General features: G+C 46.6%; 1 protein-coding gene across 17 annotated transcripts in view; it reads left to right on the forward strand.

Annotated features, from left to right (window-relative positions):
- PACS2 (phosphofurin acidic cluster sorting protein 2) overlaps positions 1-24,781 on the forward strand; it is a 70,466-nt gene that overhangs the window by 7,466 nt on the left and 38,219 nt on the right. For 11 of the 17 annotated variants that reach the window (XM_065072252.1, XM_065072258.1, XM_065072253.1 and 8 more), the window contains exons 2-3: positions 17,966-18,053; positions 21,320-21,409. In XM_065072252.1, the coding sequence (XP_064928324.1) occupies positions 17,966-18,053; positions 21,320-21,409 (178 nt within the window). Of the gene's footprint in view, positions 1-6,903; positions 7,014-14,931; positions 14,995-17,965; positions 18,054-21,319; positions 21,410-24,781 lie in introns of those variants that run through there. The other 6 variants (XM_065072263.1, XM_021294513.2, XM_005498825.3 and 3 more) reach the window with 2 other exon arrangements.

The following is a 24,781-nucleotide window of genomic DNA, read 5'->3' on the forward strand; positions in this document are numbered from 1 at the left end:
ATAGGATTTGTTCTCCTGTAAGCAGGCAGACTAGCATAAAATATTAACTTTGATGTTGTGTGCATTGTGCTCCCCATCCATAGCTTCTGTGCTGGTTTGGAGAGTTAACTGTTTGTCTTGTAGATGTTTGAACGTGCTGGGAAATGTCCCCAAGGATGGCGTGTGCCATTTGGGCTGGGAACAGCACTGGGACACTGGGAGGTTTCGATCAACTCACCCTGTTTCCTGCAGCAGTTGGTCCAAACTGTATTATAGTGAAATAAAGAAATGTAATCACTTTGCTTTTGCTAGGAAGTAGTAGTTTAGCCATCTTTTTTTCCCTTGTGCTCCAAGACGTGTGGGATTTCTGCCCCCTGCAGCTCTATTTTGGTCTAAAAACAAAACAACTCTCTTCTACTGGTCGTTCATCTTTTTGGGCAGTTGTGTGCTCTGGAGCTTGTAAGAAGTCAGTGGAAGGGAGTAGGGAAGAGAGAACACAGTTGTTTAAATAAAACCTGCACAAGCTTACAGGTTGTCTTGGGCCTTGGGCAAGTGGTTTATTTTGTTCTAAAAAGAAACAAACAAACAAAACCCCCTGGTGATCCAGTATGTGTTGCCAGGGCTGGGGAGAGATGGAGGTTTGAAGGTGTGAGGCTGTAAAGACTGATCAAGTGTGTGCCTGTGTGCGGGGTGAAGGGAAACATGATTTTACCACTCAACAAAGTACTTTATTTTGCTGTTAAAAATCTTCTGAAGAAAGACACTGTCTCCTTCCATCAGATCCCTTTGATCTGTTAAGCTTGACTGTTCAAAAATCCTTCTCTACTCTTTATTTTTCTACAAAGCCACTGCAGTGTGAGGGCTTGGAAATACTCCTTGCTGCTGGTAAGTAAATGTCATGTGCAGGAAAGAGATTTCTAAAGGAATCTTCACCTCTGCAGTGAAACACATGGAGGGCTACAAATGGAGACATGGGAAGACCGTGGAGCTCATAATGTAGTTCTGGCCTGTGTTTCAAGGGTTTCTAGTGCAGGGCTCTCATTAATGGCCAAAATGAGCTGTAGTGTGCACATACACTTCTCTGGTATGTGTTTCCCAACAGGCACTAGGCCAGATCTAGATATAGAACAGAGAATAAACCCCATCAAGAGATTCTTAGGAAGCCTTATCTATATATAGTCTATATAAGTCTGTATCCCCTTTCTGCTGAGAGGACGATCTCTGCCTGGGGAACGTGGTTAATGCAGATACACCCAGAACCACGCGAAGGCCCACAAGTATCACATTGCCGCATCCATTGTGAGCGATCCCTGATGTGTCCTGGCTCCCACTGCAGCACGTTGTGGTGGGGAGATCTCTGCTGAGGGCCCCAGCTGCACCGTGCTGTGTCTGTGCTGCTGTGACAAGCTGGTGACACACTCCTGTGCCCAGCGAGGCTCATACTCTGCAGGAGCACACAGCAGCTGCTGGCTGGAGGGACCAGCTGCTGAGGCTGGGGCACATCCTTCACGTGGAGCTGATGCTGCCTGCGCCTTTGGAGCACGTTGGTGTGTTGGGCGCTCTCATTAAAGCAGTGAGATCACAGCTTTGGAGTGAATTGTCATGAAACAGCTCTTGTAGGGCCTTTATGCCGGTGAAATTGCCTTTCTGGTTGCCTGCCAGGGTGTACCATGAGAGGAACCTGCACAAAACTGCTCCTTCTCCTGGAATGACAAACAATTTGCAGCGCTCAGCCCACCTGCTTCATCGTAATGCAGGAAAAAACGCAGCAGGTGGCTTAGATCAGAAGCAGGAACACATAGCGAGGTGGACAAGGCTGCCTTTTCACACAGCAATGTGGTCTTCTATTAATTTGTATGGGGGTGCAGTTTCACAATTAGGATGTCTGAGGCTGTTCCCAGCCAGCCTTCCTCTTTGTGTGGTACAGAACTTCTTCCAGCTAGTGCACCACTGGGTTCCGTAGCTGTCCTGGCAGCTGCTAAAGGCCAGCAGTGAAGGAGCACAACCTTCTTTCTACTGCAGAGAGTTTGCTGCCCACCTGGCATTTTGCAGTGCATCCTGAAGCTGAAGTAGTGAGGGTCTGGAGAGCTTTGTACCACCTTGAAGTGTTGATCTGTGAATATCTCGTGAGGTTATGTTGGACCTGCTTGGAGTTATGGCTGCTCTTTGGATGCATTTGGCTCTCGGATTGTGGATTTAGGTCTTTCTTTTAAAAAGAGCAGTCGTGTTTTCTACACTGAAGAGGCTGATTCCTTTCTCATGTCTTTTAAGGTCTGTCAGTGTAATTCTTAACCCTGTTCAGGCTGGAAGCTTGACAAGACATACTCTGCCTTTCATAAGCCCATGAAAGTCATGGGGCTGTTGGAGGACATCTCCTCACACACATTTTTACAAATATAGCAGGATCGTTTGAGGTCAGTCCGTCTTGAGTTTCTTCAGGGAGAGCACACTTCAGCTGCAGGCGGTGCCCGAGCTAGATCTGACTGCCTCTGGAGGGGCTGTTCTGAAAATGAGTGTCTGTAATGTGCGGTCTAATCTCAAGACAATCGTGCAAACTTTCCAGCTCATCAGATACACCTGCAGAATATTTATTTCATCTCGTCGCTTGTGTCCTGATTTCACAGCTGCCTAAACTGTGTGAACTTGGTGGTTTGTAATGGGGACAGGGGCATCACCATTGTCACCAGAGCAATTGTAATACTCATTTCTCAACTGCGGGGAGCTGGCATTGGGGTCACAACCTTTTTGCTATTCCATCTGTGCAGTGAGTAGCTGTGGGGGTATGACACCAAGCATTTACCAGTCCTTTGCCTGTTACCGCAAAGCGCTAATAGCTCTCTCGCGGAAGAGCCCTTTCTCAGAGACTTGTGAAGCTGTGCATGCTGTCCTGACACTCCACAGGTGATGTTGTAGTGAGGTTTGACCAGCTCCTCAGAGGCTTATGTGTCTGGTGGCTCGCTGTGACCTGCCTGCTTGGGCTGCAGCTTGCCACCACCTCCTGCCTTGTGCCAGTCTAAGTGTTTGAGAGTTCACCCGGTGAAGAGGAGCAGGGCAGAATTTGGGGAGTAGAGGTGGGTTGTGTTTCAGTTGGATCCATTCTCTGCTCTGCTGTGTGATGGTCCAAATGACTGTGCAGGCAGAGTGGGGGGGACGGGGACAGAGCAGGTACCCTGTTTAATCTGGTGCTGCTGCTGGAAAGTCAGCAAGTGGAAGCAACAAGTGGTTCTGCATTGCTCCCAGTGTATGTACCACATTTCTAATTTAGCAGAGCTTCTCTGTAGGCTGGGGAAATGACTTCTAAGAACTGTGGGAGGAGAATTCCAGCCTCTTGTTTAGCAGCTTGTGTTTTAGAAACCCTGGGTGGTCCAAAGCCTTGTGTGTGTTCTCCAGCTCAGGGCTTGTGTTGTCAGAGCTACCGAGTGGGTCAAGGGAAAGGGATGGTTGGGGTGGTCTTTCCTTCTTTGGGGCTCCACGGGGAGATCTCTGGTGGGAAGAAAGTTTTGGGAGCTGGGCTCTTTGCGAGGAGATTGTCAGACAGGCACTAACTTCAGTAATTGACAGTGTAACCAGAGCTGCTGGAGATTGTTGGGGATGTAACCGAATCTTTCACACCGATTCTTATGCAAATTCAAACATGTGCTCCCCGTTTCTAATGGGACACCTACAAATACAACTGGCTCCATTCAGAACTTGGCATCCGTGCTCTGGTTCTTTGATTGCTAATGGCTTTATAGTAAGAGTGTGACTTGCAGAGCTACATCTCTGAGTTTCACAGTGCTGTTCAGACCTGTACACAATGAAGTTTCCCTGTAGATCTTGTGTAAATGTCCTGTGGAAGTTCTGGCACATGGTTTGGTGCTGAAACTGTCCACTGCCATACTGATGAGGTTCAGTAGCAAAATGAGCTTGGATGTTTCAGTGCTGATGGATGTTTTCTTTGCTGATGTGCTGGGGCTCATGGAAGGTAAATTAAGTGACCTAGAATTCTGCAGAAAATAGTTTTGTGTATTTAACACTGAGTGCAAATAATCTTAAGTAAATCTGTGACTGTGGGTTGATGAGCACATTTGCTAAGTATTATTTAGGGCTGCTGGGGGTGAGATTGGTGTCCGCAACCTTCTGGCATAGCTTCAAAATTAGGCTTGTTTTTTTCATAAATGTGCCATGTGGTAATGGATTAGTTGGTCAAAACCATGTGGGCTTAATTTCTTTAAAATATAAACAACCTAAAATGTTTGTTTATGTACAAAATATCCAGCCAGTGACTGTAAGCATTTCCATGTTTCTACAAGAGATGAAGGTAATTCATATGGCTTAACTTGTCTCATCTGGCAATAGTTAAATCAGTGTTTTCATCTGCATGACCTCTTGGGGTGGGGAGAAATTATGAAAATAAGAAAATGTGGCTGAAAAAGACCTTCCTAGGTCATCTTCTAGCACATGTGGAGGCTGGAGCAGCTCCACTGAACAACCTTGACAGCTGCTTGGGAGAGTGACTGTTCCCTCTCTGACATGGTCCATGTTACTGGGTATGTTTTGTAGGGATTTTTAAACAGTCGTTTTTAGTTGACTGAGGAGTTGCCTGTCCTATATGCAATCCTTCCCCAGTGTATAAATTTCTATTCAGACTAAATAAACTAGCTACAGCAGGAAGAGCTTCTTTCTTAAAAGAAAGCTATTGATAGAGCATAACTGATCATAAATCTCCAGGACTTCTAATGCTGCTCTCCTTCCAGCCAGCTGCTGATTTACAGTTTGCAGGGGCTGCTCTGAGTTTCTGGGGGCTGTCCTGCAGTCTTCCTCTGTGGTCTCATACTTGTGGACAGGCAGTTTTCAGTGTCAAAAGGTTCATTCCAAAATGTCCCCTTTCATGAAAATATACCTGCATGCTTTCTAACGGGTAGAAAGATGATATGCTGCTTTCCCGATCAAGTTGCACCCACTGCCTTAAAATGAAGGATTTGCAAGGAAAGCTGAGAACTGCAGGAACTGAATCATATATATTTCATGTTGCTAGTGGCTTGCTGGGGGCTGAACTCCCTTTTATTTGCTCTTCTACCTATTCCCTATGCTGTACCTGAGAGCGTGCCAGAATTTAAGGTGCTCCAATTTCTCTTCCAGGCTGGCGGGATCTGTATCTTCTTTCTGCCAGGATTCAGCTTTATTTTGCTTAATAGAGTTGAAGACCATTAGTGTAGGCTTTGTCCTTGCTTCACAAATAGACTCTGAGTGTCTCCAGGTACTTGGATAAGCTTTGCCTTCTCATGCTCAGTCCCAGAGGGGATCTGAGGCAGCTGCTTGCAGATACCAAAGCAGATCAGAGGACTTTTTCCTCCCAACATGTATCATTCAGCAGCTCAACTGTGAAGCTGCTCACTGAGACAAAACTCTGGTGATTCTTTACCCTTGGCCCATGGGGATGTGCTTCAGGATCAGAAGCCTGGCCAGTGCTTAGTTCAACCCAGTGGGTAGAGTTTTTTCCAGGGAGAAGGGATTTCAGAGGTGGATTTTTCTCAGTGCAGCCTTTGGTCAGCATGCTCCTGTTTTTCTGATGCTTAAATGGCATGTCCTGCTGGGTGTCCTTAAAAAAAAGTTTATAATAAGGTTTTGCTGTTCATACAATTGTTTCCTTGTTCCAGGATCATGACCTAAAGGTACCCACAGCCTGGCAGTGCTGAGCGGCTCGGTCTGTTCCCGCTGCAGCTGCGCTCAGCCCAGTTTCCCAGTGCTGGTCCCTTGCTGTGCAGAGTGCTCAGCTCCTCTCAGTGCCCTGCGCAGATGCTGACGGGACTGTGTTTCGAAGAGGCATCTGCCTTGTCTGGGTTCGGATGCGTACATTTGCTCTGCAGCATTGCTCTTCTTTGGGTCCAAGTAGCTGGGTTCCTGGTGTTTCCACCTTTGTACAATGCTGGAATTCAAGAGGCTGTCTGGATTAAAACCAACAAACTGTGGCAGCCGGGTGCTTGAGAACAGGCTCTGGTCCACAGCTGGGTTGTGAATAGGTTTAGCCTGACCTTTATGCTTAGCTCTGACTGGCAGAATGCTGGATGCTGGGCATGTGTTTGTGTCAGGCTGCCACCACCAGCAGCTCTCAGATCAGGACAACTGTAAGATACTTTAACTCTGCTTTACTTCCACTAGGTTGTTGTATTTCTTTCTGGTGGTGGTGGTGAGATTTGCTGATGGTTCATATTTTAGCTGGGAAAAATGCCCCTTGTTGGGATTCTGGTATGTCAGTATTCAATCAAAAATGTTGAGTGGGCTGGGAATAGCTTCCAGCAAAGTTGTATCAGTTTCTTGGAGCTCTTTTGTTTGGTAGGAATTCCTTTCTTTTCTCTCCCCCTTCCCATCCCCCTGACAACCCACCTCTTTTCTACAAGGACATGCTGAGGTATAATTCACAATCATGCGACTGAAGTGAAATATGCACAGCTGCAAATGCATTTTTAAATGATACTTCATTGTGAAGGCGTCTCTCGGAACAGGTTTGCAGTTCTAGTAGCCAAGTGATCAGAACGTGGTAACAAAGAGGATTTTGTTGAAAACACTTGAACTCTGATTTCTGTCAAGCTCTGAGAATGTTTTGACCACTTGCTGCTTTTATGTGCAGATAGAAAGTGTCTGGAGCAGGGTAGATCTATGGCAGGGGAATGTGTTAGATGTGTCCCTGAGAAAAGTGTACGTGGTTGAGTTTTCTTTTGCTCTCCTTGCATTGTATTGCAGAAATCATATGACAGCTGGTGTACAATAAAGGACACATTAAACAAAAGTTCTTTTGACGTTTGAAGCATCAGGAATATTGAGTCTTGCGTGCTCTCCTCTACGTGGAGAGATTTTGCAACTCTTTCCCTTTTGGATCCATCAGGCTTGATTCTTTTGTGATGTTGTGCTTTTTGTGGTGCACAACAAAGCCCAGCAGCTGGAAGCTGCAGACATTCCATGTTCTGTCGCAGTCACAGTGGCCCAGGGCTGCCTGGGTTTGGTGTGAGGCTGACTGAATCACAGCCGTACCAAGAGACAACATCTCTTTATAGGTAAGTTGAAAGAGATTTATTGACATCCAGGGCGTTACAGAAGGCTAGTACTGGTTTAAAGGCAAAATTTGGTGTAGCTTAGCATGAACAATTCTCGGATCTCTGGAAATTCAAGAGTTCACCTTGTCTCCCACGGTTTTTGTCTCTTGAACAGGGAATTCAGGCTCTTTCTCTAGCTTTTGTGTCTCTGTTTTCTGCCAGCAGACTGCTGCTGCTCCTCCTGCTGACAGTCTCCTGGGTTATCTTGGTTCCAAAATTATCACCAGATTTTCCAAGCTATTGCATTATTAACTTTGGGCTTTTCTCCAGTGTGTGAATTCACACTCTCCACCAGCCCTCCAAGAAGATCCGCTCCAAGCCTGTGCTTGAGATGGTACCTGCAAGCAGAGGACCCTGCGGAGCATCACTCATGGGGGCCCATCTGTCTCTGCAGTGTTCTTGCTGATTCAGGCACGAAAATGGAGAAATGACTTAGTAATTTGGAATTATATGAACATTTATGTGTGGTCAGAATTCTCATATACTTAACATAAGAAAGTCTTCTAGTGCAACAGTTGTAGTGTGTGCTCTCCTTGGCTCCTCTGTTTCCTCAGCAGTTTTTGAGGTGCTTGCTGTGAGCTGACCTTTGCTTCGCAGGGGTGGAAATGAAGGCTCAAAATAAACAACTGGGGAGTAGTGGCAAATCTACGCTGGGTCTCTGGGAGCTCACACTCACCAGAATCGTGGAAGCCCCCAAAACGCTTTTCTTGTTCTCCGTCTCTGTAGGGAAATATAATTTCTTCAGAGATGTGGATTTGGCTGCCTTGGTGCTGGCTATCATGCCAAACCATGGCTTGGGAGACTTCTTGCAAATCGCATGCAAAATCTTAAAATGGGAGGCATGCTTCTACTGTTTGTAAGATGTGAAAAGGTAGGGATGGCCCCTCTCATCATGGCTTCAGTGTAAGTACCCAGGCTGCGAAGGAAGAGAGCACGAGGGATGGTGGATTTGTATTGCCCTGTAACAGATGGGCACAGAGAAGCAGGTTTAGTGTTTTTATGCGTACCCCAACAGAGAATTTCTTGTATCATCCTTTTAAATCTCAGCTCAGTCTGCCAGATGTGGAACATTTAACCTAGGTGTAGAGTTGGTTCTCCGTGAGTGATCTCATGGTGTGGTCCTGTTCACAAGTGGAGTAATGCTGTTTGAATGCTGGACAGGCTCCTCGGTGATCCCTTCCAGCAGTGAGCCTTAACACCCTGCATCCAGCCTCCACTTGTTCATGCCTCATTTACCTCCATCTGCTTTTTCTGTAGAGCATCTACAGTTTATCTTGATAAATCTGGGTTGAGTGGGAACTTGTAGGCCTGATGAAAGGTTGTGGGGACTGAATGAGTTATGATTGTTATCAATTACTTACTGTTTTATTGCTTTTATTCAGCATTAAAAATCTTACGGGGGTCTGGAACAAGTTCTGAGTAGTGAATCCCAGCATCTCAGAACACCTTGTTCTATAACAGCTTACCCTTTGCTTGTTGACTCAGGTCGCTCTTATATTTAAATGAATATTCTCAATGAATTGAACTAACAAGTTCAGATTTGCTTTGCTGCTTTCTTATTGCTTTCAGGAATGAAGTATCACCAGCAATGATGCTGAAGAAATGCATTATCTAAATAATATTCAATCTCTGCTTGCCAACTTAAGACAGCTGCTGAAGAGGTCTAGGATCCTACACAAATGCAAGTGTTTCTCCGGAGTAAATCTGTGTTCTGCCTGCCCCTGCAAGTGTTTGGCACTGGTGGTGCTTCTGAACTCCTTTAGTAAAAATTTTAGTTCCTTTTTTCCCTGATAAATGTGATGCAAGCTTTCAGAAAAGAGGGTAAGCAAAGTCTGAGTTGCCAGGTTTTCTCCCTTTTCCATGAGAAGTACAGTGAAATCTCAGTCACAAGGGGTTTTTTACAGAAAAGAAAACAAATAGAAAACCTTGCAATGAGTAATTTCCAAACAAGTGCTTTCTTCTTCAGCAGCAGCTCTTTAAAGTAGAGCACACAGAGTATATTTAGATGTGAAAGGAAAGATTGCGGTGGGGGAAAGACATTTTTTGAGTGTTTTGAGAGACATTTTGAGATCACTTGGAGTTTAGCTAGAGGAAGCTGCCCTCGTTGGGCGGGGATCAGAAGCCCTGCAAACCTGAGCTGTTTGTAATGCCCCTGCAAGGCCTCGAAATGCATGTCCTCCCTCCTGGCTGTCCCCCAGGCCGTAGTTTTGCTTCAGCTGGTCTTATTCTTCCATAAACCTAGGTAATATGGCTAACTATTTGGTTTGTACAGCCTCACCAGATCCCTTAGTTCTGCTCTTTGGTGATTTCCGTCCTTCTGAACACTCCAGCAGATGCTGTGCAAATGATCAGGCGCTGCCCAGAATATTTGATGGAAGAAGTGCAAGGGATAGGTGCTGGAGCTCAATGCAGCTTCAACCAAGGGCATCAAGAGACATTTCTTTCCTTGCAAGGAGTGCTGAAAGCTTTTGCATTTTCAGACCTTTTTTGACCACTGTTCATATTGCAAAACTGCTCTGTTTGCCCCTACCTTTCTGGGGAGGCAAATTTGCAAGGGATAGTACATTTCAGCTGCTTTACCCTTGGTGTTTTGTTGCAGCTTGAGGGATGTTAACCAGCGTTTCCAATGTATTTAATGCTGAATAGTGTTCTCCAGCTTTAGTGGCAGGATCCAGAGTTCTTTGTGAATTATATTTAGCGCTGATGGAGGCTGCATTGTCAGCTGTGTATTGTTGCCTGGTTAAAAATGGCACCATTCAAATCTAAACAAAATGCTGCTGGGAAAGAATAATCTTCCTTTTGTAAATATTTTAATGTGTTTTGACTTGGAAACATCCTTTGTGGCCAGGGGGCAAATCAGCATTGCAGCCCCCTGTTCGAAGCACTGGTGTGCAGATGTGCTGGTGCTGTGGGGCTCAGAGGGGCTCGGTGCTTGTGTGCCCCAGTGCTCCCAAAGCAAATATCTGAGGTGCTGCCGGTGTGAGGTGGGATGTTTGGTACGGCTGCACAAACTGCTGTTTGTGGAGCCGCTGGTTCTCCCAACCTTCCCTCCAACCTGCTGTTGAAGACATTGGGTTTGGAGCTACAGCTTTCCCATTGTGGCTCCTTCCCTGTAGTTCAGGTTGCTAGTGCTGTATTTTTAGGAGCTCTGCGTGCTGGAAGAAATTGTACTTTGGGGTGCTAAATGGTTCTCCTGTGTTTGAGACATTAAGAGAATCATGCAAAAAAAAAAAAATGTTTCTAATTCAGGTAGTGAATTCTGGTGTTTCTTTGGCCATCATCTTATTCATCTTTGGAGTCAGGGAAGGAAGGAGCTGGCATTAAACATGGCAAGTAAAGAAAGAGCGTAGATTATTGGCTCTGCGAGGTATTGGGGTGTCTGGCTGCTCATGCTGAACTGGAAGAAGGCTGGATTGGCCAGATTCAACAGACTTGCTGCAACGAGAACAGTATTGGGATCTGTAGAGTGTTTTTCTAGTCTGAAAGCAAGCCTGCCAGTGAGATGCTTTGCATATTTGATTGCTGTGCTGGCTGATACCAAACGTACCATCCAAGTTCACAAGTGTTTTTCGCTGCTGCCTGCTCTGCCTCTACCCTTATAGGACATTTTGAGTTCTCAGTAAAAAAACAAACAGCCATTTGGGCTCTAAATTATACCTATGTTGTTCTCCCATCTTGTTTGTTTCAGGCCATGTTGCAAACTTTGCAAACAAAACCATGTTGATCTGACAATTGATGCAACTGGTTTGGATCAAGGTTACAGAATTGACACTCGGTTTGGAGTGGGTCACCTACCCTGGCTTTGCTGCTTTGGGTCCAGATGGGTCAGCAATGGAAAAGCAAGCTTATAAAATAAATTTTAAAAACCCATTCCCAAACCCAAAACTGTTTTAAAAAAAAACAAACCTCCTACAACAGTTTTCATAAAGTCTATTTATTCAGAGTGGTGTAAGGTGGTTATCTTTCAGCGAAGCACCAAGTCTTAAGAATTACATGCCATCGGGATCTTGGCTTTGACTGGGAGTGCTATGTGTCCAACTGTTGCTCATGAACGGGGCAGCATTTGGGGATGGCTGAGCGAAAAGTAATTTGATGTGCCTCATGGTGTGAGCCTGTCTGGTCTCAGGAGTGACAGGCTGTCCAGCTTGCCTCTGCATCAGAAGGTGTCATGGGAGCTATTCATAGTGGAGAGAAATAAGGTAGAGAGACAGCAAATTGCTCGTGCCCTGAGAGCAAGCTTGGATTTGGGTACACCAAGAAGCCATCTGTTTTGCCTTGCTTGCTTTCATAGCTGGAGGCTTCCTAGACCTGATTTCTCATGATGAAGAGATCACGGTGGTGGGTAGCCCAAGCAGAACTGAGCTCTTCATTACGGTCTCTTCTGACATGGGCCTAAAGTCAAGGTACATTTTTTTTTCCTCTTGATAGGGGGCCTTTAATGGCTGGTTTACAGACAAAGGGAGAAGATCAAGTTGATATTTCAGGCTGAGCTGTGGCCTCTGGTGATTTGCAGGCCTTAGGGACTGTGTGTGCTGTGGCTGGCACGGCACAAGGCACTCGCTGTGGGCTATTCGGCAGCAGGAACGAAAAGCAGAATAGCACCCAGGTTTTTGAAAGCAGTCGAGTGCAAGAGTGCTTGGACACCTGTGCTTTTTACTATTGGAAAGAAAACCCTGAATACTGAAATGGTCCTGTACCAGCCAGGCAGGCTTTCCTCTGGATCTGCCCTGCTCAGACATGTGCCAGCTCCTCGCCACCGGCTGCATACAGGCTTGAGAAGGGGCAGGGGAGCTACTGGGGAAGGGGCTGTTTGGAGAACAGGTTCTTGCCACAGGAGCAAAGGAGGATTTGCCATCAGGCTGCTCTGGAGGGGAGTGAGGAGGAACAAGCGGGCTGTTGTGGAAGCGGGTCTCATTTTTTTGCATGGTTGCGGGGAACTGTGACCTGTCAAGTGGCTGTGGACACGTTGCAGCTCCCAAGCCGATGCAGCCTGTAACACTGGTGCCCGTAGCAGAGCTAGGTGCTGTGGCTGTGTGTGCTGGAAGGCTGGGTGCTGGCTTTGTTCCTGCAGCCAGCTGCAGCAGTCAGCCTGGCAGGGGGATGCTGTACAAATTGCAGTGAAGACCTGCTGCTCCCTCATCCCTCTCCCTGGCATGTGCTACTTCACTAAATTAATTACTACTAAATTAATACAACAAATATCAGATGCGTTTGTGTCATCTGTAATATAGAAAATGTAATCCTGATGGTCTGTCCATTGCCTTAACCATGAATCAGCTTTTCGTTATTTTCTGACTTTAGTCTTTAAAGCTAATAAAGCATATTCCTATTGCCTCAAAACTTTAAAAGCGTTGGTTAGACCTAATTCACAAGTGTAATTTGCTTTTTCATTGATGCTCACTGGTGTTAGGACACTGTGCGGTCCTGGCATTCTGGATGCTGGGTTTGAAAGAGGCAAGCCAGTAGAGGTGTATTTAACTGGACTTGTGCTGCCCGTGCTTGGCTTTTCCGGCAGCGTGGTGTGAACACATAGCTCAGTTTGTCTAACTCCTTCGTGCTCCATTGCCTGCCTGAGAAACAAACCTAATCTCTGCTGTGTTTTTTCCCCTTCAAGTTTGTCTGTAATGGGCTTTGAAACCATCAAAATGAAGAGTCAGAAGCCAAATGCATAGCAGTGTTGCGGGAACTGGTATTTCAACTGAGATCAACAGATGTGTAGAGAGCTGCTTCTGCTCTCGCCGCAATGACATCTTGGAGAGAAACCTGCTGTTTCTGGGTAGTGCAGTTCAGACTGTGTACCTGGAGTCGAGCAGCTGGTGACAGACAGGCCGATTTCCTGCGATGTGACCTGGAATACACCAGGTCTTGGCCAGGTATCCAGAACATGGTGTGACACAACTGCCAGCTTGCACAAGAAGCTCTGCTTGGCTACCTGAAGAGTATGTGGAGCTGTGGAGATTCAGCTTTAACCCTGTGGGTTTCACTAGCATCGCTGTGTCTCAGTAGTGCACTTTTCTTTCCAGACTACTGAGGCACTAAGAAATGAGAAGTGTTAATGGAATATGTAAACTCTGTTTTGTGAGCCAGAGCTGTTTGGTTTGCAGGGATCCTGATCCCTTTCTGCCTTGGGTGAGTCTCCTAGAGCCAACCAGCAGTGTCTTGTCCCACCGAAGGAGGGCATCTCTCAGCGTTTTCCAGCTGATATGTTGGACTGGAGTATCCAAACTCAGATGTACTTTAATCCTTGGGTCGTAATGATTTCATGCTGCTCCTCAAATAACAAATCTGCCCATGCAGAATTCTAGCATCTTTTAAAAATTATGCGAGTCTGCAAAATTCAGACATCTCTGACCCCTTTTGCATGCTTAGTTTGGAGCAGGTGTATTTGTAATATATTTTAAGTGAGCAGACCAGTATTTCAACTGTAAGAGGATAGTGCCTGGCTGTGCATGTGTGTCCTTGTGAGGTCCTGGGTAAAGCCTGTTGCATAAAATAAGCTGCCATCCTCTTACCTGTGTGAACAGGACCTGCTTGCTACAGCATTTCTTTGTATCTTAGCCTCTAGAATCTTAACAGCTTAATTTCTCTGTATTAATGCGGGAAGAGAACAAGAACAATGAAAATACTTTATCTGTAATTGTTTCCTGGTTTCTTAAAGCTTACTTGAATGGATCTGTAGCCAGAAGAGCTGGCTGAAGGTTGCTGTTTAGCTTGGTGGTGTGAATAAAGGAGAAGCCAGCAGAGGCCAATACAGGACTATTATGTTTCTTTTCAAGTTACTCAGGTTATGTTTTTGTCATAGACAGAAATTGGGGTGCTTGACCTCTGCCGCCTCATTTAATTTCTTTGTGCCTTGGATTTTACCTGAGAATGGGACTGAAAACACATAATTTTGAGGGAACTAGCTCATAAGCTTTGGAAAATGAAGAAGCACTTATCCTGTGGCTTCCACCACCGCTGCCCTTGCCCGAAGGCCCATGTGTTGTCCTTTTCTCCCTGGGCATGTGCAAAGCAGGCGTAAGGAACCGCTTGTGCAGTTGGCTGGTTGTGCGCTGTGTGCGTTCATGCCTTACTCCAGCAGCTGTCTCTGAAACGCTGTGCAGGGCTCCTGGCTCCGGCCGCTCCTGCACAGCTGTCCCTCTAGTTACGTGCAAAACCGCTCTGGTTGTCTGGGCAAGTGTGGGTGTAGGCGGGTGTCTCCCTCCACTTCTCCTTCAAGTGGCTCGCAGTTTATTTTGGGACTGACTTGGGTGTAAAGCGTCAGCTTGGAGCAAAAACACTTGAGGTTGAAAGCATCGGGGTAGGAGACTGCTTGCTGTCCTGAAACGCCAAAATAACTTGGGGCAGGTGAAACCGTCCAGTGACCGAATGAAAACCAATTCCTTCATTATAGCCATTGACCGGTTGAGATTTACAATCTCCAAGGAGAGCTCTCCCGACATGAAACGTTTTCTCTAGGAACATCTTCACAGGTTTTAACCCAGACAAGGGGTGTCTGTGTAGTGAGCTAGAGTCCTCCTGCCCCAGCTCCTGTCTTGCACTCAAAGTCCCCTATAGCTGTGGATGCATCTGTTATTATTCTTGACTTCTATGGGGCTTAATTAAAATACAGGTCTTTAATTTTTAATTTTTCCTTCCTGTTGATTCGACCGTCTCTGTGAGCAAGGCCTTAGTGCAATTACTGTGCTCCCTGTGGAGAAACAGACATTTAATTCAGTGAGGCAGGCTCTTTCTTGGAGAGGGTTTATTTTCCTGATCTTTCTGCTCAGAGGGTTGCAATAGCAAAACATCTAGTGAGTAAAGAATGCGACACTCTTATTTGATTGTCCTGGGCATGTTTGCTGGATCTTGGTTTACCAAGATGTTATGTTCTTTGCAGATAGCTGCCTCCCTGAGCACAGAGCTCATGATGAAGTTATTCAGCACAACTTGCACTAGCAGGGTGAGTCGAAACCATTGGGTCAGGTCCAGGTTTCCTCTTTAAAACTGTGTTTTTGCAGCAGCGACGTAAAAAGATGAAGAGTTGTTTCCTTGTGGAACGCATTAAGCTGTTTCATGATTTAACCTGAGAATGGGGTCAGGCAAGTACCTCGTGCCTCCTCGCGGTGGGGGGACGTTTGTGACTGCAGGGGACACAGCTCCTCAGCAGACACTGCCCACTGCTGTGCGGGACCCAGCTGGGCTCCTAGCAGGGAGATCCACTGTGAACCTTCAAAAAAAGGTGGAAATCTTGCCTCTCAGATTTCCATTGTCCTTATTTAACACTGTTTTATCTTAGTGCTCGTGCTAACTTAACTTCCCATGTGCAACCATAGGCCACTGCTGAAACAAACTCGTAAAGAAAGGGTTTGTCTGCACCTCTTGTGCTGCAGTCCCAAGCTTTTTATAAACCACTCAAAATACTTCAGACTTGGTTCCAGACTTGAGGCTTCCTCAGTTCCCCTTGTATGTGTGTGCTAGGTTATTTTCCCTGTGTTCTCAGAGACTGTGTATGTACATATTAGAAACTTCCAAATGTTGTATTGTTCTTTTTTCAGATCTTTCTAGGTCCACCTGTGTCTGTCCTGTTTTTCTTACCAATGTTTAATCTTCACAAGCTCATTGATAGAAATGTTTTGTGAGACCAGTCCCCTTCCTGATCCCTGAGACTTGACAGAGTACAGCAAAATGTTGGCAGGAGATAAGTGCATGGAAGGAGGTGCCACTGTTATCAGAGGCGGTTATGGCAGAAAAATCCTTGCGGTACCTGCAGCTGTGAGTGGTTCAGGGTCCTTGTGCTGGTGGCAGAGGTGACACGCTGGCTCTGGATGCAGTGACACACTTGGAATATGCCTTTTCATGATTATTTGAGTAAGGTATGGCCTCTTTCTGCCACATATTCTGAAGGTAGCTTTGATTTGTAAGCTGCAAACTTAGGCTGAAGACCTGGAACAATAAGCATGTTGAGGGTAAGAGCGATTTGGTGGGATTTAAACTCTGATTTTTATTTCCCCCCTCTGATGGAGATTGTAAACATTGCAGTGTTTTTTGTGTGAAGTCCCTTTTAGTACCAGCAGCCCAGCAATGGCGGATAAAGAAAGCAGATGTGTCCTGCGTCTTTTTTAACTGCTTTTGTTTTTCTGATCACTGTAAGGGAGGCTTTTAATTTTTTTTATTTTTTTTTTTTTCCTAGCGGCATGTGCTCCACAGGGCTTGATCAAAGCTCATAAATGATGAATTGAAGGAATGCCTGGCTGAGAACAGAACGCCCTCCTTGTGCTTGGCTGTGTGCGCTGAGAACACCATTGTTTCGCCCCATACCTTTTTCATCCTCGAGCTGGGGCCGGAGAGAAAAGCCCTTTGTTCCCTGCATGTCAGCCGACACAATGCCAGTGTGTTGTCCTACCTCTGCTCTCAGCACCTGACCGGCCCGAGATCTATGGGTTTTGGCAAGCCCAGCACAATTGTCCTCCAGCTACAGCATTACAAAGAAAACAAATGGCAAAGGAAAGAGCCTTTGGTTTTCTCTTTCCCTTGGTTTTCAGGGGGCCGATGGCAGGAACCAGTGCTTGGCAAATGAGCAGGGAGAGCAGAGAACATGTGCTGGGGTGGAGAAGGGGCTGGCGAGGGCAGGTTTGGAGAGCTGCTGTGAATGAAGACTGTAAGACTTAAGACTGGTCCTAGCCCTGTGTGAGAGGGCAGAGCTCAGGCAGAACCAGAAGCATTTTGAGATAAGGCAGCAGTTGCTTCAATGTCTGCCACTGCTCCTGTTGGGAAGAGCCTTTACCCACATCTCTCCTGCAGTTTTGCACCCAGGCTGATCGTGTCCACCTTCAGGCATTGCAGCAAAGCAATGTTTCAGCTTCCCAATGTGGTGGAGAACATGGTGGAAGTGCAAGTCACTATTGCAGTGGAGACTTGTTCCTGGCACCAGCGTGGAGTCCTATAGGTCAAGTGCAGGCCCCAGTCAATGGCACTTGGGCTGCTGCTGCCTGGGCGTGCACCAAAATCCAGTGTCAGCTCCTCTTCCCTTCCCGTCTGCTGCTTCCTCTGGCTTTTGCTTTCCTCAAGCTGAGCTGTCTTTGCTTCAGGTTTATCTTTCCCTGAAGCTTGTTTCTAGGCCTGCCTTCTTAATTACACCAGCTGGTGGTAACTTCTGTGGAATTGTGACAATGCCAATACTGTGGTCCCATTACCTCAGAGCCTTAACTGCACCTAGTCCAAACTTCACCCCCTCCCAAGCTCCCAAGAGCTGGAAGACAGAAGTGTAAACAGCTTTAACCAGAACAATGTAGCATTGCCTGGGTAAAGAATGTGATTTACTTGTGTATGTGTGGCATGTGAATGAATGCCAGGGCCAGAGGGCACAGCTTCAGTCCTCTTGGGTTTTTTTCCCCCTTTCCTTTTAGAGACGCCTGAGCCACTTGCTGGCACTTTTGTTTGGGGGTGAGGAGGAGAATGTGTGGGTTGACAAGAGGAGGTGGGAGTGAGATCTTTGCAAGCCAAGAGTTTGAAACTGAAAAAGCCAACAATCTAGGAAAGCTTCATAAACGAGTTTAAAATTAGACTGACCCAGTGCTTTTATATTTCTGGAATTTAATTCCTCTGACCCTAAAGCTTTTGGTCTGACTCAGAGCAAGAGTTCCCAGGCTGTGGCCAGTGGAATTGTGTGCTGTGAGATGCTCTAATCTGGCCATGGGTCTGTATCAAACAAAGTGTCCCTCCTGTCCACCTCCTTCTGTTTGTGAAAGGTTGGAGAAATTCTGTCTGAAAAGCCAGGGAAACCTCATGTATTTCTGCTGTCTTTATGTCTGTATCAGTGTGTGGCTTGTGTCTGGAGCCTGTTCACCCTCAGACTGAGATTGTGCTGCTGTTCAGAGCTTTTCTTTTTTCAGACATGATTGTAACTGTTTCTCTTCTGTTCCTGTTTGCAGGTTGTGCAGCTTGACCTTAAAGAAACTGGTAGTCTTAAAAGAATTGGATAAGGAGCTTATTTCTGGGGTCATTGCGGTCAAAATGCAGGTAATTGCTGCTCAGTTTTAAGAATGAAGTGTGGTGTTTGGCTGAAAATACTGACAGATGCCTAAACTGAGCTTTGCCTTCATGTGAGGGTCTGTGGCAGCCACAGGCTTCTTCTCAAGCACATCAGGGCATTCTGGATGTGTGGAGAGTCTCTTCTGATCCTTCCCCCATGTTCCTACTGCATTTCACTGTTGTAAGCAAAGAATCTTTTTTGTGGAGGGCTCAGCATGAGCTTAGCTGCATGTAAAAATCCTCTTTACAGATCATATGCTGTCACCTCTTCTCCCTGACTTGTCACTAAATCCGAGCCTGGTTCTCCATCTAACATGCTCTCAGCTCACTTTGGGGCAGAACATCTTGGTAACTTGGACCTGGTTTGAGGGGTCTGAAGTCTGGGCTTCCCTCTGCTGATGAGCAGCTCTGCTGTCGAGTCCAATTAATTTCATAGTTGGGTACTTGTCAGTGGATTTGTAGGGTGCCTGTATGTTTTTAATGTATTTCCATAAAATACAGCTGCCATCCTAGGTAAATAAGCCACTTTATAGCGTAGGTTGTGCCATTTAATTAGGTGCCTCCATGTAGGTCACACTGCCTGGAGGCAGGCGAGGATAGAAGGGGACTCAGTTCCACAGCGCGTCACAGCATCAGTTCAGCTCACATGATCCCACTGCCGCAAATGCTGAAGTACTTAATGAGTAGAAACCTGGCAGACCTATAAGTAGAAAAATACCATTAACCATGCTGAAAAGCAGCTTTTCAAATAAAGAATGAGGCAAACCCCTGCAGAGAGCTGGTTGTGTCAAGGCACACAAAATCTGGCTTGGGAGGTGAAATCATGAAGGCCCTATGGTGCAAAAACTTACAGCTGAAGATTTAACTGGCATCTCTCATCTCCATGAGCAGTCCAGCTGGGGTTAAAATGTGTTGCTCTATGTTGGAGGGGGTTCGTGCACCCACAGCAGGAAACAGAAAGGCAGAGAATCATTTCACACACCTGGATTTATAGGAATCTCAGAAGAAACACAGCTGTGGGTTCCCAGGCAGTCAGATATTGCTTATCAGGCCTGAAAGCTTTTCATGTATCTGTATTCCTAGATGGTGGATGCAGCACTGTAAGGGCCTGAGGCTTGTCAGTGAATGATCTACCCCCAGAGCATGTCAAACTTGGGTTGGAGAATTCACTTGCCTTTATTAGACCAAACCCTTATTTTTGTATCCAGGTTACTACTGACCGCTGACACTTTTTGTAGGTGAAAGCTTGCTTCAGACCTGCAAGCCCAAAGGGAGTTTTAAGACGTAGGACTTTCTTGTCTATTTTGGGTACGTGTTGTGATCTGCCTTGCTACAGCAATTCAGATGTTGGAACCTGAGCAGTTCTCTGCAGTCCTCTCTACGCCAGGGCAGATCCCTGAAGAGCTGGAAGGCAGAAGGACTTGCCCTGTTGGGGATCCTTGTCTGCCACACCACAGGCTGCAGCTTGCATCCTCAGGCCATCCTTATGTTGCCTTGATCTGTCTGTACAGGTGACCTAGAGGTGACAGTTGCTGGAATTACCACTGTCCCAAAGAGTGCTTCTCCTCGGGTGTCCCTCATGTTTGATCAGCACCCATATTTTTTGCAATGTGCTATTTAATGGTGGGTCAGTAGCACTATAGCTGTCTCAGATACAGGCAGGTTTGAAGCCCTGTTACTAAAAGTCCCTTTACAGCTTGCAGGTTATGATAATGATGCTGACAAGCCCTTTCAGGGACACTTCATTTGCCAGCACTTAGGTTCCTGACGTGGCTATTGTTTGAAGCTGGTGATACTGGATCACCAAATGTATGATCCCTGTCAAATGACTCAGTGCCTTTATGTGGGGAATCGCAAGAGAGAGGTGTCAGGCCCTGGAGCCCTTCCAGAGGGGATGACTGAATTCAGACCTAATGAGAGCATCTTTCCTGCATTTCCCATCACTCCTTGCAGCCGCCTCAACAGTGATGTTCAAAGAGTTGTCAACTTTATTTCCCAAGTTGTTGCTCTGTTTACCTGCTGCGGTCTTTTAAAAGCAGCTATTTTTGGTCTGTCATTAGATTTTGAGTTGCGTAACAAGTAAATCAAGATTGCTGCCATTAGAAGCTTTGCACCAATGGAACAGATGCCGCTGTTGCCAGCAGTGAGGCGAGCTGTGCTGTGTGTGCACGTGCTGCTGTTCCTGGGGGAAGCCCTTGGGTTTCTCACCCTGTTCTGCTGTCTGTCTGTCTGCTGATGCGCTGGAGCTCAGGCACCTTGGCGGTTCCACAGAAGAGCTGAGGCACCTCTGCAAATGACAGCATTCGCTCTGGCTGCTGGAGCAATGTGTTTGGGGATGTAAACAAGCCTCTGCTTCTTTCTCATCTCGGGATGCTATTTTGAGGCTGATATGAGCAGACCAGGTCTTCCTTTGGATGTAGCTGGGAGGTGTTTATCCCAATCCCTGCCCCCCCGAGTCTGTCTCTGATTTCCCAGATGCTGCCTTTTTGAGAGCTACAGTTCTGTGCTTCTGAGAGATCAGCCCGTCTGGACAAAGCCAGATCTGCAGCCTCAGCAGAACGTTGAGCCAGGGACCTCTGAAACTTGCCACTGTGTTTGAACAGTGCAGGGAGATTTGCTAGGCAGCAGTTTGTTCTTTCCTACTAGTTTTCCCTGAAGCATCCCCTGAAATTAAATACTCACAGAGTAAATAGCCCAGTAACTCCGTTAGTGAACAGCAGCCCAAACACAGTGTTGATTGGGAGTTGCCCTGTAGCACTGTCAGGTCTGCAAACTCCACTGAGATGCTTAGTGTATTTTTTCTTTTATAACCCCAACTACATGCAATTGTTTAAACAAGTTGAAGTCTCCACTTTCCCCAGGGAGGGGTGTGTGCACAAAAAGGCCAGTCCATCATGGCTAACACTGGAGATATAAACACGATGCTACAGCCTCTGAACCCAGATGATGATGAGCCTTGTACCTATTGGCTGAAGTGAAAATACAAGACTTGAACTTGAGGGGTGAGGCTTGACTCAGAGCTTTTGATGCTGGTGTTTGGCAGAACAAAAGCTGCTTTGTTGCAGTTAGTGACAGTAAATATGCCCAAATCTTTATTGGCCAAATGTCTCCCTTTGTGCAAGGTCAGACCCATCCGTTCACTTTCTCTGTGGTAGTCCTTGATGATGTTTCCTGATTTCCAGCAGATAGGCCTGAGGTGGGATGCAAGGGCTGGCTTCTGGGAAACTCACCCCATGGACTTTGTTTCTGTGCAGGGCTCCAAGCGCATTCTGCGCTCCCATGAGATTGTGTTGCCCCCGAGTGGACATGTGGAGACGGAGCTTGCACTGACCTTCTCACTGCAGGTAAGGTGGGAATGTGGCCTTCAGATGCGTGTGCTTTCTGGACTCGCTGCTTTGAAGTGAGCAGAAGTGTGTTGTGGGTCTGAGGTGAAGATCCTTCTAGTGCTGCTAGAGATGCTTGTTCTTAAGGCAGTTCCAGCCCTTTCTGAAGAGTTATATGAGTTCTTTTGCTTGTCTCTGGGCAGTTAGTTGTAGAGAATTTGAGCAAAAATGGCCCAGATGCTTTCAGGATCTCAGGAGGTGGAAGCCCACTAGGAAAGATGCTGTATAAACCCTTAGAATTATTACTGGGGCCAACCCTACATCATGGAAGGCAGATCTCTAATTCTGATTTTTCTGGGAGGAACAGGCAAGTTAGACACTTGCCACAATTTGCACGTCCTCAGTGCAACAACACAAATTTATCTGAATGACATTTGAGCATTGGGGGCCTGGAGCAGGGTGCTGATTTGCAGTGTTGTGGGACCTTCCTCCTTCATCCTGTCCTTGGAGCCCAGGAATATGAGGATTTTGCAGTCTGTCCTGTTCGTATTATGGCTGTGAAAGGAACCAGAGCAGGGCAGGATGGATCCCGTTTGCCTTTTGTTGCCTTTCTTATCAATGGGCACCGGAGGGAGGCAGCCATGGGGGATGGCATGGATTATTAGGCTGATGAAAGGAGTGGAACAGGTGAATCTCTGATTTGGAGTTACTGAGAGATGCACCATTTGGGGAAGCTGGAGCAGTACACAGACAGTTACTCCTGGCTCTAGAGCCATAGGAATTAGCTGGGAATTGGAGAAAATGTGTTTTATTTGTTCCACTTTTCCTCAAAGAATGCTGCCCTGCTGCTGCCTCCCGAGCAAGGAAATAATGTAAATAAAGGCTGACTTCCTGCAAGCAGGAGGGAGGATCCTGCATGCATAAAGCAGAGCCAGATGGACACTCAGAAGCATTCATATCTGGTATATCTGTGTTTTGGGAACTGCTGGTTAGATCTTGCAGTCAAGAGCTTGATCTGGTAAGGAGAAAGGCTAAAGTGATGATGTGAAACAGACTGGTTGTTACTCTGAGACCTGTGCAGACTTGAAGCAGATAAGATTTCATTGCAGACAGACAATAACCCTGCAGCTGCCCAGTCAGCTACACAGATGGCTGATGCTTCTGATTTTGTCCTGCTGCAGCCCACAGACTGGGTTAACTGCAGCATTGCATCTCTTTTGTGAACAGAAATAACAAAGCCACGTGCCAGGAATACATATGCTTGGGTCCTGGGGCTGTAGCTTTCCCATACTTGGGAGCAGAGCTGCAAGATGAGCCAGGTCTCCCTCTGCCAGTCCTGTGTCAGCAAGGAGCAAGTATTTCTGCAAGGGTTTTTGAAATTAACTGGGATTTTTTATTTCCTGAGACTTGGAGCAATGCTGCAGCAGGGCACAGAGCATTGTCTTGAACTCTGTTTCCCCTGAAGGGTCTGGGAACTGAGCCAGAATAGGGGAGAAAAATGTATGTGACACTGAGCCTTTGGAAGAGGTGAGCAAGGTCAATGCAGAGGTGTGCTGCTGGTCTCTGACTGCAGGAAGGATTGGTGGTCTCAGATGCAGTAGGACCTGGGAAGCCTTCCCAAAATGGCACAGCAGGGTTTTTATGACAACTTTTATTGTTTCTTAATTGGACAATAACTGGAAGCTACATCTAGCTAACAAATGCAGCAAAGCCAGATATAGTCTGAATTTAGTGCCTGGGATATATTTGAGTGGTGATAGGGCGCAAAGTAGAAGCATGTGGATGTCACAGCACAAGAAGGTCTCAGTGTCTTGTAGCAGCCAGTATCTCCGTGTCACCCTGTCAGCTCTTCAAACTGCATGCCTTGCTTTGTGCTAGCTGTCTGGATTTGCAGCCCCTTGTATCTTTGTGATCACAGCCTTCTCAGCTGCTTCTCCTGGGTGAAATTCTTGTCCTTTGCACAGGGTGTTTCTTTGAGTGAAGCTAGGAAGGTGACAGGGCAGGCTGGCATAACAGCAGGCAGCTGTCATGCCTGGCAGGCTTCTGCTCAGACAGAACGGAGGAGTTTCTTGCTGCTCTGTGGGGTAAGACTGGAGTTAGTGGTGTGTCTGATACTGTTTTGTCTTACCAGCTAGGCTTAGACGAGCGATAGCCTTTCTGGTAGATGAGCTACCATTGCTCATACTGCTGGAGTGCCTGATTCTCCTGACTCTCCCTGGATTTCACAAGATCAAGTGAAATTCCCCAGATATTCCAAGCACATCATCACAGCTCTCCGGAGCACTTAATTCCTGCGTTTAGTCTAATAAACCTTTTCAGATGGAAGGGATTACACAACTGGGGCTTCAGAAAGAATGTCTTGCCCTGACTCTTGCTGTTTTAGTGTGTGTGATGACCCCTCTTCTCACTGTTTGGAGGTGCCTTGGGGCGCTGGGTGCTTCCTCTAAAGTCTTGTTTTCAAACAGGCTGCCCTTCTGACATGTGCTAGGACCCCAGGGGCAGGGAGATGGTAGATTTGAATGCAAAAGGTGCCTGTGGCTTTTTAAGCCCCTCTTACCTCTTTCTGCAAACAACTTTCTTCTGTCCTTGTTTAGGGATGTTGCATCTCTGTAATGTCACGGGGTCCATTTGCGTCTGGATGCAGGTGTGTTTTGAGGTTGTCTTTTAATAACAGGGACTGTTGTTCCTCTCTTTTTCAGGACTGCTTCCTTGTGCATTGCACAGTAAATCCTGCCCTTACAGAGCCGTCAGTTAATTAGTATTCTGCTTGTTTGTGTGGCCATTGCTCCCAGCTCTCTGTGTAGCAGTCAGGCTTGCTCTGGACTGCAAATTAATATCTTGGGGTTTCTGGTGGCACTCAGCATTTGTATTCATCAAGTGTTTTGATCGTCAGGAAGTTATTTTCATAATGTCCCAAGGGGGAGGGAAAAAATGTAGGTCTTGCCTGTGAGAGAAGCATCCTTCACTTGGGAATGTCCTGTTTGAGATCCCTGTGATTAGGTTCTCCTGTCTGCTCTGTATTTTGTGTATTTGGAGCATGTGTCCCATTCATTTCTCTCCTCAGGATGAGACTGCTGTATCTTTTCTTGAAGATCGCTCTTCCATTGCATGGCTGCTTCCTTCCACAGCCAGTGAGCTGGGCCCTGGGCACTGCCAGTGCTCTGGCCGGTGTCCTGGCAGAAAGCAGGACCTGCCTGCACTAGAGCACTGTGCACATGAGCAGGACAAGCTGAGACAGCAGGGTTAGCCCTGCTCTTTCTGTAATAGTCTCTGCTTGATTTCACAGCTTCTCTGTTGGGGAGTTGTTTGGAAGCTACATAAACATACGTTATTTGCTTGTATGGAATATGTCTTGTAAGGGTTTGTCTTTGCAGCATAGCCTGGCAGTCAGAC

This window comes from Columba livia, chromosome 8, assembly GCF_036013475.1.
Source record: "Columba livia isolate bColLiv1 breed racing homer chromosome 8, bColLiv1.pat.W.v2, whole genome shotgun sequence".
Lineage (NCBI taxonomy): Eukaryota > Metazoa > Chordata > Aves > Columbiformes > Columbidae > Columba > Columba livia.